We start from the raw sequence: 23,549 nt of genomic DNA, 5'->3' as shown, positions 1-23,549 counted from the left end.
AGGAGAACGCAGTGGCTGCTTGAATGCTTAATTCTAATGAGAATGAATTGTACATCTAAACAGAAAAACACATGCATGTTGTATACTCGCACCTCTCAGAGCGAGACTGCTCCACCAGCAGAGCAATGAGTGCGATCATCTTCTCCAAAGCTGCAGGACGATATTTTTCTTCAGCCAGAGACAAGATGTCTTCTTCCTCGTCCTCCTCCTCTCCTTCCTCCTCTGACAGCACCTCTACCTGAGGCTGAGAAGGACATTGGTTAGGTCCTTCTTAAAATTAGGTCATGTCTTCTAAACACAATATAACTACAGGCTGGGTGTTACTTCATTTAAAAAAGACATAATATTACAAAGAAACTGAGAACCATTCAGATTAAATATCTCTTTGATAATATTACTGTAAATAAATGAGTTGTGAAATATAAGCAGTGTGTAAGCTTACATTCTCAGGGCCTTTTGTTCCCATGTAGAAATGCACCATGATAGAAATGGCTTGTAGCGACAACAAGAACTGACTCTGTGGACACAAAACAGATAAGCCTTCATCAACTGGAAGAAGTTTCAATATTAATTGTTTTTAACAAGGAAGGGGAAAAAACCAAACCACATTTATGAAACTAAAAAAGGACTCAAAATCATGCTGTGTCAACTGTTAGCTGAGAAGAAAGACCCAAAGAAAAAGCAAAATAGTTTCAGGTTTAAATTTTTTTTTCACACCAAGTGATTTCAGGCTGCAAAACTCAATTTACCTCCTCCTCGCCCATCTTGGCAAACTCATACAGAAAAGCGAAGTACTCAGTCAGGTGTTTGCTGTGAGGCTTGACGCCGTGCTCCATGATAGAGAGGAGGGTCTTAACAAAGCGAGTGACACAGGACCGGCTGCCGATATCCTCCACTGGTCCATCCATGTCGTCAGAGCTGAACAGACACAGGAGCAGAGGTTCTGAGATTGGAGACTGAGGTATCTAATGACACATCTAAACTCTTTAGTTTATGTGGAGCCACAAGTTTTTTTCTCAGAGTCTAGTGTGGCACAGACACTGAGTGACACATAGCTCCTGCTTGGATCTGTGTGGCCATCTGATTTCACAGACAACACTGTGTTTGTGCTGCACACCTTGCATGGCAAAAATGTACCAAATGAGATTTAAGTGGGTTGTGTTGCTAAGCAATAAAGATAGCAGGGATGAACTGTAAAATTCTGGGCCAGTGTTTTAAGTAACAGTTTGGTCGATTTTTTTTTCTCATTTTTGCTTTATTTGATCTTTATCCCAGTAGGAAAAGAAATAAAATAAAATAAACAAAACGATACAATCTTAAAGGCTTTCGGTTCCTTCCGAAAAGCGAGAAGAGGTTTTTGAATGACATCTAACGCTATGTCAGCCTATTATACAGTGAGGCACTAGTCCCTCCTGACATGGGTGTCACTAAGCCAGCCTGTAAGGCATAATTTAGCCATTTAAATCAGCTGTGTTGGATCAAGGACACATCTAAAACCTGCAGGACACCGGCCTTTGAGGCCCAGAGTTCCCCCACCCCTGCTGTAACGTCTGGCGTAATGGCATTTAAGCTTCTGATGAAGTCACGCAGGAGGCAGTCTCATAGTGAGACACGAAATGAATGCAATGAAAGAGAACTATCAGTGTATATTCAGTACCGATGCACGAATCGACATAGGAGCGCACTTGCTGCCAAATGCAGTCATCCAATTGGTCAGATCTATTTATTTGGATAATAATAATAATAAGTCTAGTGAATTTACATGAACAGCTACATTAAGAATGGATTAGTTGAAAAATATTTTTAATGCACAAAATATTTGCACAGACTTTACATGTTCGGTGTGAAAAGGCCTTAATGGAAGACTTTAAGACTCCTAATCTTGGAGAAAATGTTTTGATCAGGGAAACCTGTCCCACAATAATGAGTGACATATAGGGCTGCCACAAACGATTATTTTGATAGTCGACTAGTCACCGATTATTTTTGCGATTAGTCGACTAATCAGATCATCATCCATTGGACGTAAAACGTACAGCTTATTGCACCAGCAGCATCTGCTCTTATATAACTATCATTAGCTTACAGCTTTAAGTGTTTAAGGTATGTGCTAACTAAAAATAAAGACAAGATGATAGTTTATTAAATTTTAATGAAATTTGCAGATTGTTTCGGTGAAGTTTAATAAACTCCTTGCTATCTAAAATATAACAGGACACCGGAGTATATTCTTGATATTTATATATTCACTTCTGATAATCAGCTGTCTGCTTGACGTTTATTCAGCTGTGTAAAAACTATAACTTTAATCTCAGCCAAACAGATTTACTCAGGAACAAATAAAATACTAAAAAAAACAATAACATTTTTAAGTTATCTAAGTGACTTATACATCATGTTTAACCTGAGTAGCGAAAGACCGCGGTGGGTTTGAAAACGATTTGCCGGGAGTCCGGTGTTCTCACGGGCTCTAGTGACCCTTGAACCCCGGCTAACTATCGAGCTAGTGGGTAACAGACGTCTCCGAAAACGTTGGAGCGCTTTTGAAAACATGTGGTGTCTTGATAAACTGAGCAGATATTTCAGGTTTACACAGTTATATTCTCGTCTGAAAATATGTTAAACGTTTATTTTGTGACCCAGAAAGAATAATAAGAGTAATATTAAAACTAACTAGCTGCCGCCATTGTTGGAAACTGAGCAGGGCTGCGCTATGAATTCTGGGACAGTTTCTTCTTCTTCGGGGTTTAACGGCAGCTGTCATCCTTGTACATGCAGTGCTGCCATCTTCTGTTTCAGTCCGTTATTACACTCTTAAATCCTACTACTTATTCCTGCGTCTTTTGGGATCTTACAAAGCTTCAAACGACGGGTCGACTATTAAATCAGTCGTCGACGATTTTGATAGTCGACGTAATCGTGACTAGTCGACTAATCGTGGCAGCCCTAGTGACATACCCATCCTCCATGCCAGGCTGCAGGTAGAGATGAGCATGAACTGGCCGCAACCTCTGGATAACGTGAATACACAACCTCTGGAACATCTGGAAGACAACAAATTAAAACAAGAAAATTTAAATTTAAAAGTCAATTTAAAGACAAACTTCCACTGACAATAAGTTCAGAATGACGTAAACAGAGTTACAATATAGCTATAAACATAGAAAAAAAATAAGATACGAGTGCTTTTGAGTCGTTTTGGTATAGTATTGTCTCCTCCACCTCAATCTAACCCTTTTCTTAGAATCACCCCATCTGCCTGTGTCTTCGTTCACTACATAAATGAACCTTCTGTTTTTTTCCTGTTTAACTCCTGCCTGGGATCCAATATATCCACTGTCCCATATGTGCACATGTCTAAACATTCTCAGTCTTGCCTGTCTATTTTTCTAATCTTCCACTACGTCGAGCTCTGCCTGTCTTTTAGGTCAGAGCCACCTTCTCCAAACCACACATCCTAGCAGCATCTTGCATCTTGTAAACCTTCCCTTTCACTCTTGCTGCTACCCTTCTGTCGTGCCACATCATTTTTTCCCCTTTAGCTACACAATTAGCATTTTTGAGCACATTAGTCCAGTTTCAGTATTGTGAATGTTGTTGTTTTTTGAGGTTTGTTTTGTGTACAGTGATGTTTTATGACTTGTCCCTGACCTGTCTGACAATCTGATTGGGACACTTTATTAGGATCTGCATCGGCCACCAGTTGTCATCAGCCATCCGGTCTAAAAACCACTGAAACAGAAAAATAATGATCAAAGGTTGTGCCAAAAAAAAAAAAAAAAAAAAAAAGTTTATTCACAGTATCCATTTACTTTGCTGTAATCACCAGAATAAAAAGGTTTAAAACTCAAACCTCGCAGGCGGCCTGGCTGTTGTTGAACTGTTTGGTCAGCAGTTCAATCCACTGCAGCATGGTGGGCTGGAGGTAGCAGAGCAGAAAGGATTAACATAGTCTATCAGTAACTTCCTTCCTCCTCCCCTTTCTTTCCACATATCTTTACAAATTAACAACACTCAGAAAATGATAACAGTAATAAGGATGAGTGTGCATTACCTTCTCCTTGGAGTGAATGAAAGTCTCAAGGACAAAGGATGTGCTGAGCTGCAAATGAAAGGGGAAAAAACAACAGTACAAAAGCAAGTTTTAGTTAAACTAATTAGCATTCCAAATCAGTGACATCATGCAGCATGGTATAAATATTTTTAGAAAATGCGGTCAGTTAGAAAATAGATTAAAATAACATCTTTCTGAGTAAAAGATGCAGAAACTTTTACCCACTTTCATTTTCTAGATTGGGCTTCAGCCAGCTGTTATTCCAGCGTGTTTTACCCAAAACCCAAAGTAGCTAGGAAGTAGCTAGTTTTCTTATTTTAAGAGAAAACTGTTCCATTTTTAGTACTTTTGTAGTAGTAAAGTAAAAACAAAAAAGTCTTTTTATTTTAAAAAGTAATTCGCACAATTACAGTTTATACATTTTCTCAAAAATCCAGGTTTCAAGTCAAAAGCCAGAAAATAATAGCTAAATACTTGTATTACTTCTCACCTTGGCAGTCATGAGGGAGACAGCTTTGGGGTCTGGCAGGGTGCTGGGGATGCTGCTGCAGAGCTGCCACATGAAGCTGAAACAATGACAAGTCGTGCCATTGAGTGAGTAGTGATCAAAAAGGCCAATAAGATGTGACCAAAAATACAAACTGATTTATGCTCACCCAAAGTAGGTGTGTTCAAATATGTTTTTATCCTGCAGAAACTGCATGTTGTCGTGCCAAATCCACTGAAAGAGAGAGTTGGACATTTAAATGGGGGATTTAATAGGAGTAATGCACAAAACTGCTACGTTTAAAACAAAAAAGCACAGTCAGTACCTCAAGTAGATCAGGAGAGACATCAAAACTAAAGTCCTTCCCATTGTCGTCCTCCGGTTCCACTCTCTTGTAGAAGAGCATGTAGGCACTGTGTGTCTGCAAGTTTGATTATCATTTCATTGTTACCTTCTGGATCAAACACAGAGGATAAAAAAAACTACAAAAATGGACCAGAAATTCTCCTCACCTTCTCAAAGGAGAAGTCCATAAACTTGTCAGTGACAGAGTCGTAGGTTTTAGTCTAAAAGATAAATAAAGTAGGTGAAATTAGAGATTACACGTGGAATTAAGTGGTAGTATTTATCTTGCAACTCTCGCTCATACCGTCATCTCTCCACCAAAGCACTCAGAGGCCAGCTGAGCTGAGTCAAAGGGTTTTACCTCTGCATCATTGAAAAGGTACCTGGAGGACAAGATAAACAAACCTTTGAGATGGTGACGTCCTATGACAGTCACTCACTTTTTGGGTTTAAAGACTGATTATTAAAACTTTAATATGCATCATCCATCACCATTTATTGTTCCTGTAGGCATGAGGGTTGACAATGTCCCGGATGAAGCTGTAGTAATGGCCGCCATCTGCTGTGCCCGTGTGCACAGTGACACCAATGAGGTCATACTCATAGCTCTCTGTGACCTTTGCTTCACCCTCCTCTCGAAAACCTGAGGCACATGGAAGGCAACACTTCAAGAGTCAATTACAATCATCAATACACAATAAATGTCCGACTGGGTGAACAGAAACTAACCCTCTTTGCGCTCCCCTTTGCCCATGAGGAAATCCTCAGTGTAAGGCGTCATGTCGAGGCGCAGGGGGAAGGAGAAGTGGGTGTTGACCTTCTCCTTCATCATGGTCACCATGTTAAAGGTGTATCTCATTGTGTTGAAGCTCAGGATGCGAGGCAGTTTCTTAAAGCAGGCCCTGTGTAAAGAGACACAGTGAGACATGGTGAGACACTGTGTTGAGAGAGGGGTATTATTTTTTTCAGGATTTTAAATCGTTCTAACCTTTTCTCTGCGCGGACCTTCTTTCCACACTGTGAGCAGGTGTACATGTTGTCACCCTCCAGAGTGTCTTTGATGGTCACTTCATCCAGAGACTCCTGAGGAAAGATAACAAAGCACAAATACATCAAATAAGGAAAAGTCTGCAGTGCATTTTGGTTTAGAGAACAAAAGACAAAAGTTTGTGTTTTCTCTCTTAGTTGGCAAAAGATGCATGTGACATCACTCCTTGTTGAGCAATGGCCTTTTTCTAAACCCTCAAGATGAGCATTTTAACTCTCATCATTTTGGATATGAATATGAAACTGATGAAAGCTGAACCATACTGCATCGGTATATGGTAGCAACCCTGCTTTATTCTTCTTTTTTATTCTAATGAGTATCATTTACATACAAGATTTCTGTATATAAAAAAAACAAAACAAACAAAAAAAAGTGATTTTTGAAAACTTAAACATTTATGCTGGCAAAGAAAAAAAAACATGGACTGCACTTTTCAGAACCATTGTGGTTTGTGCAGGAGTGTTTATGTGGCAGAGGTTGATCTCCGCTGCTGAAGCTGTAAGAATCACAGGTGAGTTTCAAACTTTCGTAACATTTTCGCCCCACTCACATAGATGTTCTTCATGTCTGCCACCTGACATCTGACTGTGTAGAACTCCTCTGCAGTCTGACTGACGTGGTCACAGTCCTGTGGGAGACACAGAACAGTGAGAAAAAACAATGGCAGAAAATGTACCTCCCGCTGAGTCTGTGGAACCCTTAACTCATCTACTGTAACCTTTGTAGTTTTAAAAATAACTACATTTTGTGTGAGGTATTAAAATAAACACGAAATTCAGTTGTGCTTTGTTGTTCTCAAAACAGTTTTCCTTCAATTTAATATTCCTCCTTTCAAAATCAATTCCCGCACTCACCAGAGACACCACATTGTTGGTGATGACCCCTCCAAACAGAGTCTTCACTGTGTTTTTCTGTGAACGTAGATAAGATACATCAGCTTATTAATCATTTTTAACATGTACTATGATGCCTGAACTATTACTCATGCTCTTAAAATTATCTTTAATATTGCATAATATTTTTGTGGTCATCATTTGTATAATAACAACATCTTATTAGGATATGTATTTTTTATACAAACAATCTACTTCTTAATATGTATAGTGCTGTAGAGAGAGATTATTGTGATTTTCTGAATGGCAGAGATGAACACTAAAGGTTTTATGAAGATCAGTAATAAGTGGCACCTGCTCTAATCTGGAAATTAGTGTTTGAATCCTTTAAAGCATTAAATATATAATTTGTGTGTATAATGATGTGTATGTAAAGATGTATGCTCACCAGCTCCTGGGACATCTCTTCTATCTTGGTGATGAGGTCGGTGAAGAACTCTGTCATGTCTTTCTGCTCGCCGGTGTTAAGAGGCTGTTTGTCCATTGTGTAGGTTTTACAAAATGGCCGGGGGTTGTATGCTTTTCTCTCACTCTCCTGAAAACACACAGATTAACACAGATAATCCATCTCACCAAACCTTCTGATTTTGCCGTCTGTGGTGCTCAGAAAAAAAGTCCAATCGTCCTGATCTTCAGAAACTGAACGGGTGTTAAAAGTTACACTCTACTAGTGACTGTAGCTTTAAACAAATACGACTGAGACAGAAGGGAAGGACTAAAAGGATAGCAGAGGTAATAAAATCAAAACTCACCATGAGATATGTGAACATCTTCTGCAGCTCCAGCAGTGTTGTCTTGTGTTTGATATCTTCAGCGTACTGCACGCAAACACAGAGGGTGAGGACCTGTGTGCCATTTGAATTTTAATGACGTTATTGTAACATAATCTTTCAGATACTGACCTTGGCAGTGAAGACAGCCTGGCGGGCCTCAGGGATCATATAGAGCTGCTGAATGGTAGAGGCCAGATAGCATGTTGCTCCCAGGTTGGTCAGACCCACGAAGCGGCACTCAGCCCGGACGTCGTCATGGGGCCAGTAGTCCCACTTGTATGGAGCATGAGAGCCTAGAAGCAAAATATTAAAAGAAAGTTTGAGTTAAATTATTCAAACTGGCGGTTGCATTATTGCAGGGGTGTCAAACTCAAATACACAGTGGGCCAAAACTGGAACAAAGTCGCGGGCTAACATTAATATTTATTGAAGAAAAAAATAATAATCTTCCTCCAGATATAAGAATCAATCTTTTCTTATGGACTCAAACAGGTTTTGCTGAAAAACTGAATATGGAACAAGCAAAGCTTAATACTAAACGATATATATTAGCTGTATAACACCAGTAGGCCAGCTCTAATAGTAATTTGGTATGGCTTCGCAGGCCAAATGTAATTACGCTGCGGGCCAAAGTCTGACACCTATGTATTATTGGGTTGCAAATGGAATTTCCAACTCGCCTAAAACCTTTTCCGACATAATTACAGATGGCCTTAAAACAAACTAAACTTGCAGAACAGTCTGGTAATCTGGTTGTTAAAGCTATGTTTAAAATTAGGCATGGTGTAAAAACATATCTAAAATTAAGTTAAAAATAATGATAGGATTCTGCACTTCTGTAGAGCTTTGTAGACAGTTTCAGCTCATAGTGCTCTTTAAAACACTTTCACAACATAGTTCTGACAAAAAGTGTCCCAGTCTCTTCAGCATTAGTCCCAATTGTGGGTCAATGTCTTGAAGAAGACTGGATTCACTGTGGCAAAGCTTAAATTGAGTCAGATCACTGACCTGGAGGACTACTGACACAGAGTGTAGCTTGCATATACAGACAGAAACACAGTACACAGAAGTAAAATAAACTACAGAAAGAGCACTACCAAATAAAAGTAATCAAAAAGTGAAGCTCTTCACCCTGCATGTGCTGAGACATGACCCAATTATGGAGCAGCCGATAGTTTTCTACCGAGCCCTTCACCGTCTCCACCAACAGATCATAGGCGGCGGCCCTTGCAGCGTGGGACTTGCACTTGGGCTGAGCACGGTCAACCAGACTGGGGAGGAGGAAGAGGAGGTTGTAGACATCCCTCAGAAACTCCTGCCCCTCACGGGAGAACTTAAAAGGAGGCTTGTGTTTGAGGACGCTGGTGGCAAGACGAAGGAGCCCTGTCAGGCCATCGTCTTCGATTGTTCCATCTTGTTGGTCCAAGATCTCACGGCTGGAAGTGAAAGAGTTATGTTTACATCAAAGCAGTATCAATTGTAGAAATTTGCCATTTGGTTTCATTTTAAAAGCCACTGCCATCAGTAATATTGTCAGCATGAACTTTCAGCAAAATGCAAACATCCTTTAAATCTTTGTATACTGAGCATAAAATTCAGTTTGTGACAATCAGACCTCCTAATGCAGTCGGCAAGATGTCGGGCAAGAGCATCCAGGTCCAGCAGGGTGGTCTGCATCGAGCCGGCCAGCGACAGAGAGGGAGAGACCTTCTGTGAGTTCAAACAGATCAATACTAGCAGCAGTTCAATACAAAAATCAAAACGTTACTACAAACTCAAATCTACTAAATCAACAGGTTGGTATGATCATCAGCATTGTGGTTTGACGTTCCCACCTGGCTCGCATCTTTAACGTGGATGTTATCGATGAGTTTGCAGAGCAGCCAGAAGTATTCCTTACAGCCTGTCCTTAACAGAGGCTCCTCTTCATAGTCTTCGACCTGCAAATATAAATGCACAGTTACTGCTTAAGAACATCCCAATGAAAAGTTAATTCATCAGCTCTCATGATGTGATCTAATAGAGTGCATGTCAGGTTCTGCTGCATTAAACCAATGTGAGAAACAAGGCTTAGTAGAAACAAACCAGATTCAAAGTAGCAAAGGTCAAACTGAGTCCAACATTGCCTCTGAGGAGTACTGACAAGCGCTTCCATGCAAGTACTTGCCTTTAAGAGGCTGAGCTACTTGAGTGTGAGACCTACCCTTAGTGGTTTGAGGGCCTGGGCGTCAGGCAGGAACTTGAGCAGTGTGGAGGCGGCGAGCAGCAGGAAGGATCTGTTGATGGACTCTCCTCCCTCCAAACCTGACAGAGACAACTTGTACAGGCCATTACATGCCTCGTGTCTCACTGCCGGCTACAAAGAAAAACAACACACCTCAACAAAATGATGATAAAGCGAAGCATACTGACATGCTGATTAAATGACTTAAGTCTGAACCACAATTGTAAAAATTCCCAACTGGCTCTTGCTTGTGCTCTACTGCCCTGCTGCTAATACGGCGAGGATCCGACAGAAGTATGAAACAAACTTGAAGCATTCAGGTATCACAATCAACAACTGAATTGCATAAATTATCCACAAAGAAATGTGAACTTGTCGCCCCCATCAGGCTGTAATAGTAATTACACAAACAATTGAATTGAGTGTTATAAAGATTTCTAAAACAAGTCTGGAACAAAATTCACGAACATTTTAACAGAGGTGTGACTGGGACCAGTTTAGATGTGAATGATTTTTAAAGTCCATCTGAATCAAGGAATTCTGGTGAGGATTCTTTAACACTCATCAAGGATTAATATTTTTGACATCCATTGTCCCGGTAAAATGCTATTGAGAGCTCAAGAAAGCACAAAAATGATCCATCTATACTGTCATACAGCATCACAAAGAAGAACAAGACCATTAAGAAAACTTCTACCCTTTTTATGGAGTAAATTAATATCTCTTGACTTATGATGGAGCTGTGGATGTTAGACTCACCTCAGGAATCAGAAGGGTGAGTTTTTTCAGCCAGTCGTGCAGGTGGTCGCTGTCAGCCAGACTAGACTTCACTGTTGAAGAGCAGTGAGCCCAGCTCACCAGCAGCCACATGGAATAGTGAGTCACTGTGGGTAAAACATTACTGTCACACTCCACCAGCTTACTTCTTTTAACATTTTTAGCATGATCACCGTCTGAAAATGTAAAATCCTTACCTTCGTGTCGAGACCTGTGGTCAGACTGAGCCTTCAGAACTCTGCAAACAAAAACAAACAAACAAAAAAAACAACAAACATGTCAACTATGCTGTCCATTTAAAAGTAAAGAACACATTTTTGAGCTTTTGTATGCCAAACCTGTGTGCAAGGTTGTCGTAAGTGTAGGCCACATTGATTAGTCGCTGGATCAGGTTGGTGCCTTGAACAAGGCTGAGGAACACCTGCAAACAGACAGAAGAGCCGATGATAAACATCCAGAAGTCAGAAACGTCCTGTTGGCAGTTTCTGCTACAAAGCATTACAAGTCAGCTGGAATAGTTACTTCAGTCAGTCGAGGGATGTGCAGGCCTTTGCCATGATCTACAGTGGATTTGCGCGATTTGCCTGGCCATGCCCTTTTACGTTGGCTGTCAGAGAGGCCTGACCAGGAGAAGACATCGTGGTAGGCTAAATCCAGGTCTGCAGGGTCTACAGCAAACTGGCAGATCAGCTTCAGCAGGCAGGCCAGACAGTCCAGCAGCCACTATAGATAAAAGGACATCAAACCAAACACTTACTTATATTAGTCTGTCCAATAATATGCTCATAAAATACATCTACTATCTACTGAAAATGTAGAAAATGACAAAGGTAGACTAAACTGTCTCACCACTGTCCAGGATTCTTGGTCTTTGGGTTCGAGGATGCCCGAATTAAAAATTTCCAAAAGCAGCTGCAAACCTCCAGATGAAACAAACTAAAGAAGAAGACAACTGAAGTCAATTAAAGCCAGGGTTGAGAGGAATTTGATTTCCATCCTGCTTGAGTTAGTGTTGTGCTGTACCTTGCAGCTCCAGGTGTTTTTGCTGTTTTCTATCTGATCCTCACTGGAGTCGTCCGAGTCTGGATACAGGTCACTATAGCTGCCCTGGGAATGAACAAGCAAGAACTAAGTAAAATAGTAATACTGTCACTAACACAATTATACGTTTTTTAAATGATGATGCCAAGTTCTCCATGAAACACGCATTGCACTGTAAAAGTATCATTATTTATGGAATGTTTTTAATTTCTTGGGTTATCTTTTTTATCAATTTATCAATCTGAAAAATTGAAGTGTGACAAATATTTAAAGAAAGGAGCAAAAACTTTTTTCACTGTACTGTACAGAGCACCCAGCATATTGATTTTAGCGACTTTACATTTAAATATATTTGGCATTACAAGTTGTACCTCAATTTAAAAAACAAAAGTGTCTACAGTCAGACCATAGTCGCAGTAAATGGTGCTACCATTTAGTTAATTTGTTTTAAATCGACTCATGTCCCTATCTACAGATTCCACACTTGGCAGTGGATCCTGTGGACAGAAAGAGGCCATCAATCCTTTATCTGTCTTACTGTTGACTCTCTGTGGATGCGTCGATTGGGCTTTCCCAGAGCCTCGATGATCTCTAGAGCGTACAGCAGCTTGTGAGGACTTTTAATCCTCAGCAGCTCCTTCCAACACAAACCCTCGCCATTCTTCAGACAAAATAAAAACACAAAATTAAAAGCAAATTTAGTTATTCTACGTTTGCCCGATCAACAACAAACTCTTGAAGAGCCCTTATTTAAACAGGATGACTGACCGTATCATCTGAGATGTTCTGGAAGGCCTGCAACATTTTGGGACAGGTGGGAAGCAGCATGAGCAGCTCCCAAACTCGACGAGACAAATTCTCTGCGTGAAGGTGAAGCTCCTCGCATCGTGCGCTCTGGTTTAACAACAAAACAAAACCAAACTTTGGTTAGCAGGGATGTTCCTGGTGACTGTCTTGATGCTCATCCAGGTAAGTAAATCCCTAAAGGTTGATTCTATTCATCTGGACGTAGCGTTCTCAGTGGGAGAAAGGTTTCGTCACTCATCGAAGTGACTGAGTGAACAATGGGCTGTCAGTTCAGTTCCTTGATCATTAATATGCAAATTGTCATGACCATTGATCAACAAGCACTGATCAAAGACCATGAATATCATTCACAGAGAGTTGGGGAATGGCTGCAATGGCTGGTGATTAATTTACTTGCAGATTAAACAGAATTTATGTCAAGTAGTCTGCGAAAACTGAAAGAAAATAGCCAAAACTGAGTACAGCCCTCATGGACAAAGTTAGGAAAGGACATATTCAAGAGCCTTAAGAAATCAATGATTCTGATCTTCCAAAATCAAACAGTGTTTTAACATTTATAAAAAAAAAAAAAATTGTGGCACTTTATTTTATAAACACATCTGTACTGAATTTGGTTATGCTTTGTTCCAGTTAAATGCTTTTATATCATTTCACGTTTGTCAGTTTATGTAATTTTTCCTGAACACCTACATGCAACTGTTCATTTTTTCAGAACTGTCGAACCCGTCTTACTTTCAAATTTGTCTGTTTACAACTTCCTGTCACAGAAACACGCTGACAATGCTGTCTTCAGGCGATGGAGTAACCAAGGATGACACCAGTGAGTAGTAGGTGGCAACATAACATCTTAGACAACATGGTGTTGTGCATTGATTAAATACAAATAAATAGTTAAATAGTCTAGCATATTTCTAATACTAAGGCAAGAAATGTTAACCATTTTGCATACTTGAGGCATCTCTCTTACCCACAAATGTAGTTATACATGTGGATGAACATGACTGTGAACATCAACTAACATACATCAAAGGTACACCTTAAAACAGTTTTGATTTCTGTGTTTCAGTGACCTCACCTCTCAAACTGGGTTTCAGTTCATACCTGCTCTTTTGCATTATTACATGTGGTCTAATATTATACCTAGTAAATACAATTTTCCATACATTTTAGCCAATATAACAGCCATATGATGTATACATCCCTTCAGGAGTTCTTCCATAACTAATACCCACCTCTGGGCTCTCCTGGACCTTCTCTGTGTTTGGGCTGGGTGGTTTGAAGCAAGCCAGCATCTCCAGCAGGTCGAAGAGTGTGGTGAGATGTGGCTCCTGAAGGAGCAGTAGCATAGGAATGTGCTCTTTCTGAGGAGGTGGAAGACAGGAGGCAGGCAATTGGATGCCCTCGCCCTTCCTCTCCCTCCGCGGAGCTCCCAGAGACACAAATACCATCTGGGATCAGATAAGAAGATGGTTCATAAAACTCATCTGCACTGAACAAATGTAATCAAAATTTACATGATTAGACAACAACGTTAAAAGATGTAAAACAATCTTTCAGACTTGAGCTGAACTGCAGTCTGTCCTACTGTTGGCCGTTTCTTATACAGAAGAGAAGTCGAACTGTTACCTGCATGTCTTTAAAGCCCAGCTCATGCAGAGTCTTCTCATCATAGTCTGTGGTAAGTTCATGACCAGAAGAGATCATCCTGACTGGTCCCATCAAACCACCTGCAGAACACGAGACAACATTTCACTAACAGACTCACTCACACATTTACACACACATTGACACACAAACAAAAGCAAGGGAGAATATTTTATGGAGGGAGCTGACCTGGGAAGTCTCCTGGCTGCCGGCCACTCTGGCCAAATTCCTGCAGCTGAGCCTGGTGGTTCATCTGCTCCTTCTGCAGGTTCTCGTACCAGTGGGTCACCTCAGCTCGCAGGTCAGCTACTTGGTCACTGGGATACATCTCAATGGTCATCTGCAAAAATATGTAATGGGTAGTGTGTCCAAACATTTGACTTGTACTGTAGATGCACATTATAAGTATTTATGCAATAAGACTTATTTGCTTTTAATAAAGTGTCACCTTGTCAGGCAGGCCGGCGGGCTGACAGACGATCCTAAGAGGTAGAGACTGTTTGTCACTCAAAGCTTTAAGGTGGCTGCTGATTCCCGTCCCCTCGATCTGCCACTGTCGCAGGTGGTAAGCAAACCTGCCACAGACCAGAGACAAAACGATGTGCTGCAATGCTGTTTGTTTGCTTTTTTTTTTTTTTTTCATATAAAATGATTTTGACCACTGAGTTTTTAATAATGTAAACATTCCAGGTGTGTGTACCTGCGCCGGAACGCCTCCAGGTGTGTTTTGAGCATGAGCAACCCCCTCTCAATGCTGGTCAGACTGGAGTGAGCATCCTTCTCCAAGTTGGCAGAAGCCATCAGGAGGCTCTCCATACATTTCCTTATGAACTCTTGTTCCTTCTCCAGTCCTGTTTTACCAGCTGGAGACACACAAAAGTAGAATTAATAGATTAAGATCAGCAATTTTTCAAAGTCTTCTTGTTCTTATTGGTACGGAAAAATAAAAACAACAATTTCATAACAAAGCATATGACTTCATCATAGTGCAGTGAGTAAAAACTGACCATTGATGTAGTAGGAGTTGATGTACTGTATAGCAGCGCGGCTGATATCAGCAGATTGAGCTCTCAGAGCGATCCCCCACAGCTGGTCCATCCCACACAGCTGGCGACACAGACATTCCTCAATTAAGCATCTACTCAAATGTGTCTGAAGACAACATGTCTGATTACGAGCATCACATGCTTTTGTTTTCATTTACCTCACAGCTAGAGGCGTTGTCCAGCGCAGTAGTAGCAAGCCGGGCCAGGTTACAGAGGTGCTGAAAGAGGTTGAGGCCTGTCATGCTGATAGTCTCTGGTTTCAGCTGTGGCATCTGAAGACACACAGTGACATTAACAAACACAAAGTAGTCAACATCAACACACGGCTCCTGCTCGTCTGAAGCTGCCCAGAGGGTCGTGATTGTGCTCCACCCCAGCTGAGTTTAAACCCATCCAGTTGAATAAACGTATGAGAAATAGTCTGATAAATTCTGTTCCTGTTTTTTTATTTATTTATTTATTATTTATTGCCAGCTCTAAACTATAAACCTGAGGCTACAGTCCCACACACTTACACAAAACCCTATTCTAATGAGGACACGCATATGATCTTTCTTTTAGTATTTAGGTATGAACACAAAGCGAAGATGGAAAAAAAGCACAAAGAGACTTTAAAGGAATCGCCGCTGTAGAAACATGAAGAGGTAGGAACAGTGTCTGCAGCCTGACTGCTCATCACTTTTGTTACCCGTTGAAGTTCAGGGGCTGGCTGCTGGGCTCTAACATCACTTTGCTCTTTTGACTAGCTTAGCATTAGCATGCTGTCTGTGTAAGTGGTTGCAAAGAGCTGAAGTTGTGTTAGCAACACATCATGCTCTTGTCCTCTTGTGTAACATTTCCACCCTGTAGACTGCCATACTATATGCACAACTACAGACAAACTAAAAAAAAATCTAGCACAAGTGCAAATGGAGCTGATAAGAGAGCTTGATAGCCAGGCAGACTAACAGATCGCAGAAATTGAACTAGAAGAGAACCAGTTCTTGTAGAGAACCTGTATAGTGAAACCAAGAAAAGAAAAGAAAATCTTAATGTTATGATTCTTTTCCAACTGAAAAATTTTCTGCCAATTTAACGTTGCACAGCACAGGAAATAAAAGGTATTTTTTCAAACATTTAAGAGATTTATGGAATTAAATTTATGTCACAAGTTGTACACGAAACGGGCACAGGTTTTTGCCCCTTCCCTCGACTTTGGAATTATCTATAATTCCACAGCCATTCTTATTCATTATCCATGGGACACCTATAAAATTCTATAATCCACGGTCTTGTCACTACCTTCTCCAGGAAGAGATGTTTGTAGGTCTCCATGCCCATAGCATGCTGGTCTTTGCTGCGGACCTGGTTGAGGAACCAGTGCAACGCATCATCGTAACATTCAGCGTCCTCCACCAGACAGTGCCACAGAATGTCCACTTGCTCCAGACTCAGTCCTGACAAATCCAAACACCAAAATAATTACAAAATAGAGTTCAGCGATGTCAAACGCAGACCGGGTTCATATAACGCAGACCACTTTTCCCCCTTATCTTTGGGCTTTTGGCCATAATTATCTGCTTATGTTGCACATCCATACATAAGAGGCTAAGACCTAAAGGGGATTAAAAGGTAAGAGACATTTTCTTTTATTACACGTAAACACGCTAAAAGGTGGATAATTTTAGAGATCCCCAATTTAAAATGAAAGAACCCAACAAGAAAGGCTCAGAAATCAAGACTGAGATGCAAAGTGCTAAAGACCACGAAACTTTAAGAAAATACTTCACTCCTTTAATTTTCTTTTCCTCTTTTGGGGTGTAAAATATTCCTCAAGTGAATATACCCTGATCCCTGGTGTGGAAACACAGCAGAGATCAGGGTTATGTTATGAAAACCACAGCTGTTATTTACTAAAGCATAATACAGACACCTCTACCTCTGTGCAACTCTCTGGATAGGTGCATGTCTTTTAAAAACATCTTAGTTCACAGAGAATATTACTCTAGTACATAAATGGTATCGGAATCTTACTGAAGTGGTCGGGAGATCCCAGTGTGGAAAAGACACAGGTAAGGAACTGCAGACGGACCTGGACCTCTGCACTGTGACTGTACCTGCACAACACACAGACGAGTTATGTGTCAACAGTGAAGAAAGTGAACTGATGTCTGAAGATCACAGTTTGCAGAAGCTTCCAACTGCTCTCTCAGAAGTATTGACACCAAGCACAATTCTGCTAACGCAGTCTTTGAGATGCATGTGTAAATAATTTAAATGAACAGTGGCTGCTATCATGGGCACTCCAGAAATATCACACTAGTGGGCAATTACAATGTCATTAAAGGTTAAAGCAGGTTAAATAACTGCACACAAGGGAACATTAAGCAAAGCAATCAAATGGAACTAAAGAGGTGTTATGCAGATAATGTGAAGATAAAAATGAATTTGCTGGTGGACAGAATCATGAGACGCATCTTTGTTTTCCCAAAGGCCACGCCAATAAAATTTCAGGCCAATAATGAGATCCAATTCTGTGAAGCAAAAACTCAAACACTTGGCTAGTCTCAACGAGGAATTGTAACACTAATGCTCTCACAACAAAAACTGACATTTTAAATTGGGTACAGGAATTCCACTGTCAGCATGATTTTTCCGAGGAGTGACTTTAGTGTCCAATTCTTCCTAAATGTGGAATTATCAGGTGGAAGGTGCTTTGTTTTCTAGCCATAATTAAGAGAATAAAGCTGTGACTCAGAAAGCTGACAAATTAATTACAAACAAGAAATGATAAACTGAAAAAGGAAGCATAGTTCATTTATTTAAGTTAAACAAAGGTCAACCAATTTTTTTTTAAAAAGTGTGCATATATGAGTCTCTTAATTTTAATAAAGAACAGAAAGTATTCAATGAGTACTAAAGTAATGTGGCCTAAAGAACTTCGTAGAAAGGTAAAAGTCATTATTAACAACTGCAAAATCAAGCGTCCCGTTAAGTACAGTTATAGACTCAAGAAGTTTGTCATTTCGTATAGTGTTACCCAGCCTGAAACGAAATACTGTTTCTCACCAGCTTCTACAGTGCAAAAAGCAATACAGTTTAAAAAGAAGTAAGTTTAAAAAGAATAGGTTTAAAAAGAGCAGTAAAAGAGGCAGTAATGAATTGCAACAATAGTTATGGATAAAGAAATAACATAAAATCTAAGTTCTAAAACAAACTCAAGTCACATTTGTCCGGGTAGTCAGGGGTGGTTAAATTAGGGTGTGTGTGTGTGTGTGTGTGTGTGTGTGTGTGTGTGTGTGTGTGTGTGTGTGTGTGTGTGTGTGTGTAAGGGCAACATCTATCTTGAGCCACCCCTCACTCCTTTAGATTTTGTAGGAATTTTTAGCAGCAACTTACTTGCATTGAAACACAGTATACAAGGCAAAAACAGTTTGGACAGTTGAAAGCGAATATTTAGTATGACCACCTTTATTCTTCAACACAGCCTGAACTCTCATATAATTTCTTTAAGTCATCATGAGGAAAATTTCTCCAGGCTTCTCGAATCACATTGAAAGGTCTTCTTTTGTTGTTTTTTATCACACTGTTGACAGTACCGTTTTCTCTTGTCTTCCAAATCTCCAGTTTCCCCAAGATATATAACGTTTTCAGCTAATAGCAGTTTGTGAATCAACTTGTTGGTGCAAAAGTGATATTTTATTCTTGTCAAACTATCATGTTGGGCCTTTTTTGTAGATTCAACTGAAGAAATGAGAACAAATAATGTGCTTTTCTAACAGACAATTTGATACGAAGTTGTCTGTAAAGCCAACTTCACACCTTGAATTACAGCAGGTGCCGCTGTTTTGCTTGAATTATTTATATGTCAGTGATAAGTGACTTAACTTGTTTCTGGACAGGAACAAAGATGGGATTGAGTGAAAAAGCAACCAAAGAATTTCAGAAGGACTAGAGAAGCTCAGGGAACACTTTAAAAAGAATTACGAGTCCGGCTTCTTGCAAGCAAAATATAAAGAAATAAAGGGAGACTCAATATTCTGTATAGTAGTGTCGATATGTAGTAGTGGTGTAAGATAGACTCACAGTGCAAATTTGTGCCGGTGTTCTCTGACTTCTTGGATGTAGTGTTGAAGGTTGTCGAAAAACAGTTTCATCATGTGCAGCTCCTTTTCAGCCCACCTGACAGAACCAACAACCAAATCAGTGCGAGGCTCACAAAACAAAACACTTCAATACTCATATTTCTATTTTTTTCAGAAAGACTCAAATATTTTGACTCAGCTTTGATGAGTCATGTAATTGTATCTGAAACTCCATATGGTATTTGACTTTTGTTGCACTCTGAAGAAGTGGTATAACTTACATGGTGATCCAATGAGTGTCATAGCTGGAGCCAAATTGCTGGAAAGTGCCAAAAAGTTTAGGGAGTAGACGCAAGGAAACCACAACTGACCTGAGAGAAGAGAAGAAGACAGAGTCCAGTTTTTCAAGATTCCCAAACGAGAATAATTACAAAAATAAATAAGATGAACATTTTAAATGCTCAAGAAATGGTTATCTGGTGTTGATAAATCAGTAGTTTATCTATGCACAGGAAGCTACAACATGCAACTCTTTTTATGTGTGCACTGCAAGAACAGGTGCCTACCAATTATTCATTTTCAATACATTCAATCAGAGACAAGTCCTAAATATCATAAGCTTGTTGTATTTATACATTTATGCAACAATTTAAAAAATAAATAAAGAGGTCACTCTTACCGGTGATGGGCCAAGTTGTCAAGGCAACCCTCGATAAAGCGCATTCGAATCTGTCTGTCAGTGAACCAGCAGACCAGCGAGCACAGCAGTTTCTCAGCTTCATTGATAAGACCTTCAGAGAGATGAATCTAAACACACAAGCAAATTATAAAATGAATTTTACACAATCCTACTGAAGCTAGCTAAAGCACCATCTATCAACTCTGTGAACATAAAGCATTGTCTATAAGGAAATATTGGAGAAGTGGAAGTCGTACCGCATCTTCATCTTGTACCAGGTCCCAGAGCAGAGTGTTGCCCTTCTTACAAACATTATCCAAGTTGATGTCAGTCACAGCGTGGCTGCTAGAGTATTGATGTTTATGAACAGCTGGACCTGAGGGGATAAAGAGCATTCACATGGTCAGATTTACTACTATTATTATTATTATTATTGTTATAAATTAAACTGTCCTAGTTCCATAGTGTGGCTCACCTTGCACCAGATGCTCATGGTAAATGGAGGCCAAGTTGGGAAGGTGCTGCTGCAGGTGGGAGCTGAGCTCAGCATGGGAGTTTATCTGGACTAGCTCCTCCTCACAGCCCGATTCCTCCCCGTCAAAATCAGCCATGTTCTTCTCTGACTTCGCACTGACCTGAGAGCTGCTGCAGCTAACGTCATCAGCACTCAGCATGTCCTCCACCATGGGTCTGAGGGAGGAAATTAGGGTTTATAGATCAAGGATAGAATGACAGGTACATTTAAAAGAGAAAAAAACAAAACAAAAACACTAACATGTACAGAGAGTTTCCTAGCACAGATGAAATTTGTGATTTTATATTTTGACAAATATGCAAAATAAACACTGCAGTCAATAAAATGTTTTACATCTAAAACCAGCTTTAATACTACAATATGTGCTGGACATAAGCTGTACTCAAAAGGTAAAATCCTATACTTACCTATTAATATACAGTATATAAACACACAAAAATTGCTATATGCAGAATACCATGAATGTCCCTCCATTTCTAGCCTAATTTGAAAATATGTGCTCAGTAGACAGACACTCTGTGTTAGCCATTCATAAACAGAAGTGTAGCAGTTTTACCCTTCATGATGGTGGTGGTGGTGATGATGATGGTGGTGATGGTGGTGGTGGTGCTGAGGGCCAATGAAACGACGGCAGTTGAAGAGTTCACTGCTCATGGCCTCTCCTAGGAAGTCCCCGGGTCGCGGGAGACAGGGAGGCTCCTGAGGTCCCTGGACAATCTGAGAAGGGCTGATATCTGGCGGCTGCTGCTGGGTCTCTGTCCCATCAGGCCGAGCAGATGACGATGCTGAACAAGTGTCAAGCATTCTCATGCGGCTCTCTAGAGACGCTGTTACCATAATATTAGAAGTTTCTGGGTTGAAAGGGAGAACCTTGGATTTGGCTCCTCCCCCTGGGCCACTCGGCCCTGCCCCCTCACCAAGAGCATCCCCAGCTTTCCTTTTCCTTGACTCAGTCTGCTCCCGGGGCTCCTTTTGGTGCCCACCTTCAGCAGCTGAGCGGTTACCCTCATCTTCATCTTCTTCATCGTCATCATCCTCCTCCTCTTCGTCTTCTTCTTCATCCTCTTCCTCCTCCTCTTCCTCCTCCTTTAAGGCCTCGCTATCTGCCATGTCATCAGAGTGCAGCTCGCTGCCTGGGCTCCCAGCTGACTGGCTGGCTCGACTAGAGGCGGCTTCGTTGCTGGAAGCCTCGCTGCGGCCACTGCTGCTGCCTGGTCCGCTGCTGCCTTCCTCCACGCTGTTGGCAGTTTCATCTGAGCTGCCCTGCATAGACTCCTGAGGAAACAACAGCAGCTCTTTTCACCTGGTTGTGCATTTTATGTTAACGTCCTGGCTTTAATTAGACAGTACAGAAAGACATTAGACAAAGAAACAGGTCATGGCATAAGATTTAAGGGCCTCAACTCCCTTCAGAATACGTCATTTTAATCATTTCAAAAACTGGACTGAAATTTTTGACCCAAAGTAAAAATTATTATGGCCAGAAAAGTCAAAGTGATCTTCATAGTGCAGAAGGTCACAAGGATAGGACTTCAAAACAATCATGACTGTTACAGCCACTGAGGAAAATAAATCAGTTGCTCTTTATTCTCTTGTTTGTATGGACTGGTACTTACATACTTGCATACAACACTCAGCCAATCGTACCCACCTTCCTACAGCACTTTCTAACATTCACACACATACTCTAATAGATGCACTGGGGGCAACTTGAGGTTCAGCATCATGCAGACTGAAGTCAGGGGTCGATCCACTGACCTTCACATTAGTAGAACACCTGCTCTCCCACCTGATCCTAGTTTATTGTGTCACCATATGTGCTCTATACCTCTGTGTCAGATAGTCTTTGCTGATTCCTCTTGCTGCCAGTCATCATCTGGTCATCCATCTCCATGTCGCTGCCTCCACTGTGTTGTGTGTCGCTATTGTCACTGCTGTCTGGACTTGCGGCCGGTGAACCTGAAACCACATTAGACGACAGACTGAGGACCGTGTATAATCCTGAGGCTCAATAACGCATCAACAGTCTGAAAGTGGAATTGACCAGGTCTAATGAAGATTCAGGAATTTATTGTGTAAAAACACAACTCATCCTAAAGTCATAACCAAACTGTACATATATAGAGGAACGGTAACTAATGATGAAGATGCAAATATCTGGAAATCACACTGCAGATATCTGCAACTTAACTGTAGATATTGCCAATGGAAATCTGCAGACACGTGGCAAAATTGATGTCAGCTGTCCTAGAATCACATTATCAATTATCCCGCCAGGTGCAACTGAGTATATAATAATTTTAGCCACTATTGAATGAAATTAAAAACTTGTTTCTTGCTTTTCTTTAAATCAAGTGGCAGAAAATCTCTTGGGTTGTGGAACATTTTGTATTTTGGAAGAAATCTTATCCTAAAATTATCGTTAATGAAGAAAGCAGGTCCAGTTATAAAACCAGAAATTAAAAACTACATTTCTGGTAAACAGCCAGTCCCACAGCCAACTAATATAAAACATGTTATCTTTAAACTAAAGCTCAGATACTGAAGTGGTAAGAAAAAGCCTCAAAAATATTATACTGTTTTTTGGTGGGGTTTTTTGGGTTTTTTAAATAACAGGCTTCGTACTGAAATGCAAGCACGCTGACCTTTCTTGTTGCCCATGGGGATGTTGGTGTTAAGGAGGGAGGCGAAGGAGCTTTGTTTGGAGAGCTGGGCTTTTGCTGCCAATGCATTATTCCAGAGGGCCTTAATCAGCATAGAGGCCAAGTACAGTGTCTGTCCGAGGAGAGTGGGGAAACACAGAAGCAATTCATCATAGCGACGTCACAACCACTTAAAGACAATGTTGGTGAAACTGTGCCCAGTGCTTCAACTTCAGAATGTTTTGTACCTGCTCGGTGTGAGTGCTCGGATGCAGGCCTGATACCAGGTTGAGGACATGACGGAGAGGCACAGGATCGAGGTTTTTAATGAGAGACGGGAAAAGGTCGTGGATGTAGCGGCTGCAATGTTTTAACTGATTTTTAAAAGCAAAAGAAAAAGAAAAAAACAACAACAAAGAAGCTGTTATTGTTGTTAAACACAAAACACCAACAATCTCATCAACTCATCGCAAAATACTGAAGGGAACAT

At 40.6% G+C, this 23,549-nt stretch overlaps 1 protein-coding gene across 2 annotated transcripts in view; it reads right to left on the bottom strand.

Moving 5' to 3' along the window:
• usp34 (ubiquitin specific peptidase 34) overlaps positions 1-23,549 on the bottom strand; it is a 58,127-nt gene that overhangs the window by 11,925 nt on the left and 22,653 nt on the right. The window contains exons 11-60 of one of the 2 annotated variants that reach the window (XM_084932248.1): positions 23,308-23,433; positions 23,063-23,192; positions 22,246-22,376; positions 20,974-21,692; positions 20,358-20,572; positions 20,140-20,258; positions 19,883-20,010; positions 19,485-19,574; positions 19,205-19,300; positions 17,153-17,235; positions 16,421-16,575; positions 15,298-15,411; positions 15,101-15,200; positions 14,794-14,956; positions 14,542-14,668; positions 14,283-14,433; positions 14,076-14,176; positions 13,682-13,897; positions 12,411-12,536; positions 12,181-12,303; positions 11,625-11,708; positions 11,451-11,537; positions 11,124-11,324; positions 10,940-11,022; positions 10,799-10,839; positions 10,584-10,708; positions 9,804-9,956; positions 9,436-9,540; positions 9,216-9,310; positions 8,732-9,036; positions 7,730-7,893; positions 7,580-7,645; positions 7,216-7,362; positions 6,789-6,845; positions 6,485-6,562; positions 5,875-5,969; positions 5,616-5,788; positions 5,379-5,529; positions 5,191-5,269; positions 5,054-5,107; positions 4,867-4,962; positions 4,711-4,775; positions 4,545-4,620; positions 4,055-4,102; positions 3,854-3,919; positions 3,652-3,732; positions 2,959-3,044; positions 750-918; positions 443-517; positions 93-244 (exon numbers count right to left, since the gene is read on the bottom strand). In XM_084932248.1, coding sequence (XP_084788374.1) covers positions 93-244; positions 443-517; positions 750-918; positions 2,959-3,044; positions 3,652-3,732; positions 3,854-3,919; positions 4,055-4,102; positions 4,545-4,620; positions 4,711-4,775; positions 4,867-4,962; positions 5,054-5,107; positions 5,191-5,269; positions 5,379-5,529; positions 5,616-5,788; positions 5,875-5,969; positions 6,485-6,562; positions 6,789-6,845; positions 7,216-7,362; positions 7,580-7,645; positions 7,730-7,893; positions 8,732-9,036; positions 9,216-9,310; positions 9,436-9,540; positions 9,804-9,956; positions 10,584-10,708; positions 10,799-10,839; positions 10,940-11,022; positions 11,124-11,324; positions 11,451-11,537; positions 11,625-11,708; positions 12,181-12,303; positions 12,411-12,536; positions 13,682-13,897; positions 14,076-14,176; positions 14,283-14,433; positions 14,542-14,668; positions 14,794-14,956; positions 15,101-15,200; positions 15,298-15,411; positions 16,421-16,575; positions 17,153-17,235; positions 19,205-19,300; positions 19,485-19,574; positions 19,883-20,010; positions 20,140-20,258; positions 20,358-20,572; positions 20,974-21,692; positions 22,246-22,376; positions 23,063-23,192; positions 23,308-23,433 — 6,470 coding nt within the window. The remainder of the gene's footprint in view (positions 1-92; positions 245-442; positions 518-749; positions 919-2,958; positions 3,045-3,651; positions 3,733-3,853; positions 3,920-4,054; positions 4,103-4,544; positions 4,621-4,710; positions 4,776-4,866; positions 4,963-5,053; positions 5,108-5,190; positions 5,270-5,378; positions 5,530-5,615; positions 5,789-5,874; positions 5,970-6,484; positions 6,563-6,788; positions 6,846-7,215; positions 7,363-7,579; positions 7,646-7,729; positions 7,894-8,731; positions 9,037-9,215; positions 9,311-9,435; positions 9,541-9,803; positions 9,957-10,583; positions 10,709-10,798; positions 10,840-10,939; positions 11,023-11,123; positions 11,325-11,450; positions 11,538-11,624; positions 11,709-12,180; positions 12,304-12,410; positions 12,537-13,681; positions 13,898-14,075; positions 14,177-14,282; positions 14,434-14,541; positions 14,669-14,793; positions 14,957-15,100; positions 15,201-15,297; positions 15,412-16,420; positions 16,576-17,152; positions 17,236-19,204; positions 19,301-19,484; positions 19,575-19,882; positions 20,011-20,139; positions 20,259-20,357; positions 20,573-20,973; positions 21,693-22,245; positions 22,377-23,062; positions 23,193-23,307; positions 23,434-23,549) is intronic. The other variant, XM_084932249.1, reaches the window with a different exon arrangement.

This window comes from Perissodus microlepis, chromosome 6 (genome assembly GCF_051167445.1).
Source record: "Perissodus microlepis isolate ML-2025 ecotype Zambia chromosome 6, ASM5116744v1, whole genome shotgun sequence".
NCBI lineage: Eukaryota > Metazoa > Chordata > Actinopteri > Cichliformes > Cichlidae > Perissodus > Perissodus microlepis.
The sequence above is the reverse complement of the archived record's forward strand: the minus strand, read 5'-3'. Positions and strand labels throughout refer to the sequence as shown.